At 47.4% G+C, this 2,356-nt stretch overlaps 1 protein-coding gene across 1 annotated transcript in view; it reads right to left on the reverse strand.

The window, feature by feature from the left end:
- Positions 1-1,010: 1,010 nt before the first annotated feature.
- The window catches only part of VAX1 (ventral anterior homeobox 1), a 7,582-nt gene continuing 6,236 nt past the window's right edge, over positions 1,011-2,356 (reverse strand). The window contains exon 4 of the mRNA XM_015411232.1: positions 1,011-1,103. Coding sequence (XP_015266718.1) covers positions 1,011-1,103 — 93 coding nt within the window. The remainder of the gene's footprint in view (positions 1,104-2,356) is intronic.

Genomic DNA, 2,356 nt, shown 5'->3' on the forward strand with positions numbered 1-2,356 from the left:
AACCTGAAGAACTAGCCAGCGTTCACTAGTGGGGGAGTTTAAGGCGTATCTACTATTAGAAGCAATCACAATATTGAGAATGTGTGGAATTTTTTTTTAAGTGTCCCCTGCACCTTGTTTAACTATGGATCCGACAACCGTATTTTGGACGCAGGTACTTAGCAGATGAATCGTTTGAGAAAAAGAGATGATGGCAGAACGCTCGCTGGAAGGGGGGGGGGAAAGCTGAGTGTTGCGTATTCCATCCATCAGGTGGTGATACCTTCGGGAGTTCTACACAGAAGACCAGAATAACTCTGCCATTCATATAGATATAATATATTTCACTCTCACCACATAAATACAAAACAGCCAAATATTCAAAACATTCAGAACACGGGTTAGTACCAAGAGTTTCGCCTTCAGCCATCGAGTCATTCATTTATTGTCTTCACTAGTTGCCTAGAAACTTCAGACGTAAATAATTTACAATAAAATTACTATGAGGGGGTTTCTCTCTCTCTCTCGCGCACACACACACACACACACACACACACACACACACACTTTCCTCTCTAGTTCTTTCTGTTCTACGATTAATCCTATCAACTACATCAACCATTCCACTTTTTTGCCTCTTTTTTGGTTAAAAAGTTTGGTGGCACATATGTATACAGTCTGTAAACGCAATAGATATATAGATATATAGATATAAAAATTAAAGCAACTACCTAAGTACACCGAGAGGGATTTTTTCCCCCTGACAATTTTCAAGTCCTGGAATTTAATGAAAAAAATAATCTTGTAATACATACATCGAAGAGGGTTGGAATAGATAGTAAGGGCATAATAAGAAGCGTTTTAAAGTAGAAAATCAAACCGGGTTTGGGGGCGGCGAGCAGGGGGGAATTTAATTTCTCAGTGGAGTTTGTTTTACGATAAAATGGTTCCAAAATGGGAGAGAAACTCGAGTTTAAATTTAGATTCGTCAATATGGAAAAACAACAACATGACTGACGTATAGGTTGGTTTTAGGGGAGTTCTAGAGAATCCATTGCTTCCATTTTTCCTCCGTTATTTCCCATATTCACCGCAATCTGCACTTCTGATTTTGTTATTTCAATCTAGAAATAGATTGGGGGGGTGGGGCTCGAAAGCTCGCACCGATTTGTAGATGTTCTCCGTTTCCTACGTGCATATTAGTATGGTCAGTGGGCATATTACTGAAATCGAACCGCACGGTGGGATTCGAATATCCAGGACTGAACAAAAGAAAAGTGTACCAAAATAGTCCTGCTTCTTCTTTGCGTAGCGGGATAAAGGCTAGACTCCTGCCACAAATGTAAGTACAGTTTGTAAGACCACCGGCTTTGTCGATTTCAGTTTTGATCTCTGGGAGGCTTGCTTTGAATCCGCCAGATCTCAACGCTTCGGCATTTACTTATGGTGGCCTTTCCTAAGGATGGGCCGGGCTGTTATTTCTAAAGTGTCGTTTCAGTGCTGCGGTCCCTCTCACGACAACATGGGTCGGGTATGCAAGAGCAGTCCCTCCGCACATTTACCCAGAGCAGCAAAACTTTGGAAGGAGCGCGTTTAGGGTTGCACAGCGTGCCTCCGCCCACGCAGTTCGACGGGCCTGGCGTCAACGCTGTTTGTATGAACTCGTGATATAAATTGCGGAAGGGGAACTGCTAATCCTCAAACCGACGAACAACCTCTTTGTGGGGTGGCTGTTGTACTCGCCTGGGGGGGGGGTTGGGCACCTTTTAAAGGACCAGACTCTCTGAAGGAGGACAGCGAACATCCTCAAAGGTGGGAGAAGATATACACCAGTATACTCCATATAGAATTCCAGTATATAGAAACTCCCCATCAGTCTAGCCCCTTTAAGTAATTCCTCCCTGACGCCCTCTTCCAAACCCCAGTTTGATAAAGTGGATCCTTTTCACATTGGCAGTCAAAACTTGAAATGAAAGGCTTCTGTTTCGACAGTAATTCCACCACCCCGCCCGGCCCCGCCATGAGTCCGCGTTAACTTCGGTTTTCCCACCTCCACCTCGTCAGGTTGCAGCCAAGGCGGGTCGGCCGTATCACAAGGCCCTCCCCACCCCCTCCCCCCCCCCCAGCTCTCGGGTTGTTTTGTCTGGTCTCTCCGTCTGTTTTGGCGTCCATTGTCTGGCTCGGGCGGGCTGCGTCGTGGCTGCTGCTCATCGATTTGTTTCACTGCGCTGACTCCTCCAGGCGGAGCTGCCAGGCCTCTGGCGTCGGGGGGAGACGAAGCCGGGCCCCGAATGGGACCGGGGTCCCGGGAGGCCGAGCGGGCTGGGTGGGGGGTCGGAGGGGGCGGCCGGGTTGGGGGGAGCAGAGGGCGCTGGTT

The sequence above is a fragment of the Gekko japonicus genome, unplaced genomic scaffold (assembly GCF_001447785.1).
Source record: "Gekko japonicus isolate JY-2015 unplaced genomic scaffold, Gekko_japonicus_V1.1 scaffold1337, whole genome shotgun sequence".
Lineage (NCBI taxonomy): Eukaryota > Metazoa > Chordata > Lepidosauria > Squamata > Gekkonidae > Gekko > Gekko japonicus.